The sequence below is a fragment of the Fulmarus glacialis genome, unplaced genomic scaffold, assembly GCF_000690835.1.
Source record: "Fulmarus glacialis isolate BGI_N327 unplaced genomic scaffold, ASM69083v1 scaffold9612, whole genome shotgun sequence".
In the NCBI taxonomy this organism is placed as follows: domain Eukaryota; kingdom Metazoa; phylum Chordata; class Aves; order Procellariiformes; family Procellariidae; genus Fulmarus; species Fulmarus glacialis.
This window is the reverse complement of record NW_009199864.1, coordinates 499-2,690: the sequence shown is the minus strand read 5'-3', so window position 1 is coordinate 2,690 and position 2,192 is coordinate 499. Positions and strand designations below refer to the sequence as shown.

General features: G+C 55.1%; 1 protein-coding gene across 1 annotated transcript; it reads left to right on the top strand.

The window, feature by feature from the left end:
- Positions 1–338: 338 nt before the first annotated feature.
- LOC104073571 (glucagon-like) lies at positions 339–1,513 on the top strand (the record flags this gene model as incomplete). Its single annotated transcript, XM_009573396.1, has 3 exons — positions 339–439; positions 1,168–1,314; positions 1,442–1,513. Coding segments are annotated over exons 1-3 (320 nt in total), but the record flags the coding sequence as incomplete, so codon positions are not given.
- Between the last annotated feature and the right edge of the window lie 679 nt (positions 1,514–2,192).

The following is a 2,192-nucleotide window of genomic DNA, read 5'->3' as shown; positions in this document are numbered from 1 at the left end:
CCAGTGATAAGCTCAAGACAGAAATATTGCTCCTAGATAGAAAAGGGGAGGTTCGTGATAAAGCTTATTGCAATGAATTATATCTTCAGATTATACAAACCCGTTCTTGCGGCTGTGTGCCTGCGCCTAAGCAACGGGAGGCGTGCCGATAGGTGATTGTGAGGATGCGATTTTCACATGCACCCCTCAAAACGCTGCCAAGCCACCCGGGGAGGGGGTTGTCCCGAGCGGGATCTGCCCCGTGCCACGTGCCCGGGCTCCCGCAGGGGCTGGGGGGGCAATGGCCGTTGCAACCCTGGACGTTTCTCTCTCGACTTCTGCCTTCTCCAGAAAGACAAATGCAGATTGTCCGGCGGCTGTACCTCTCCGGGCTGGTGTTTGCCGTGCTGATCCCGGCAGGGTGGCAGATGGGCCCCAAGGACTTGGGTGACACGTCCAGGTACGGGGCGTTGGCGGAGCTGGCCCGGGGAGACGGCCGGCGTGGGCAGGGGCTGTCGGAGCCGCTCAGCCCCCCCCGTTACCTTCGCTGCCAGCTCTCCCGGCTCCGGGGCTATTGCAATGCGCCTGTTTTGTATTTATCCGGACAAGCTCTCTACCAGCCCACGCAGGGCAGGGCCGTGTCCCCCCCCGGGATTCCTCTGCCGTGTCAGACCAGGGTCGGGCTGCACGGGGACGCGGCGGGGCAGAGTCAGGACGGGGCGACGCTTTGGGCAGGGTGCTGAGCCCTCCTCCATGCCGGTGGCCGTGGGGGAGGAAAACCGTTTGGGGACCTTCTGCCGGGGTGAATTCGTGAAAGGGGGGGCCCCAGCATCAGCTCCCCATCCCGGAGCTGCAGGAGGTGGATCCGAACCTCGAGCAGCAAGCGGGGACCAGGGGGGAGGCACGAACCCACCACAGCCGAGCAAGGCATAAGGCAAATAATATGGGATAGGCTATTGCGTGTGTTTGATGTCAGGAACAACCCCGGCCAGGCTTGGTAGACCCCCCTGAAACTGAAGATTATTTTTATGTATTATTATCGCTTTTCTGGAGGATGCTCCACGCAGTGAAGTGTTTCAGAGGACACAGCCCCCACCCAGGGGACCCCGAGCAGGGAGCGTGCAGGATCCCCGTGCCACGATGTGCATTAAACCGCGTTTTCTTCCCCCATCCTTCTCTCCCGAGCAGATGGCGGTCGTATGAATCACAAAGCGCCCGAAGCTTCGCGTCCAACCTCAAGCGACACTCGGAAGGCACCTTCACCAGCGACTTCACCCGCTACCTGGACAAGATGAAGGCCAAAGACTTTGTGCACTGGCTCATCAACACCAAGCGGTACAGGTGAAAAGGGGAGAGGGGAACGGGACCGCGCTGGGAAGTAACCTCCCGCCACACCGCGAGCCCCCCGATCCCAGTCGATAATGCGGTTTTAGTTTTCTCCCGGCTGTTTTCTTATTTTCAGCAGCTCCACGAAGAGGTACCTGCAGGAGGAGCCCCGCAGCATCCCTTTCCCGGCTGCGTTCCCACCGCCCGCGTAAGTCATCCCAAACGGCAACCGGGGTGAATTAAAAGCGAATAAATGAGTAATTTTAAAATGTAGCCGCGAATCAGTGGTTTCGGTGCAAAGGCAGAGCGCGGCTCCCTACGCCTGATGCTGCTTCTCATTTTTGGCTGGCTCACGTGGATTCTCTGGTGTTTATTTGCAATAAAATAAAACAAGGAAAATTAAGGTATTTGGGGGGGGATTTAATAGTTTACAATGGGATGAGGCTGTTTTGTTCTTACCATGCTTTGTTCTGACGTTTTACTTCATTTGAGTGTTAACGTGGTGGGATCATTTGCATTTATAGGGGATATTATCATTATTATTATTATTATTATTATCATTTTCAAACGAGAAGATCACCGCCGCTGTTTCAAAGCTATTAAAGTGATTTTAGGGGGAGTTTCTATTCCATGAAGCTGTTTGGTGTTTGTTTGCTTTTTAATTTTAAGGTACAATTAAATGGCAAATCAAGGCGTCGGCTTTCCAGCACCATCAGCCTGGGGATGTTGGACCCCTCCACTGCCTGTGGGAAGGATTTATCCGTCACACGCAGCCACTTTAACCCATTCGGTGCTTCCCAGTCTCCTCCTCCTAAATTTTGCACCCGTGGATCAGCCTTCCCTTCAAACCCGGGTTCCTCTGGCTTCACGTTCTCTATAACGGCTCC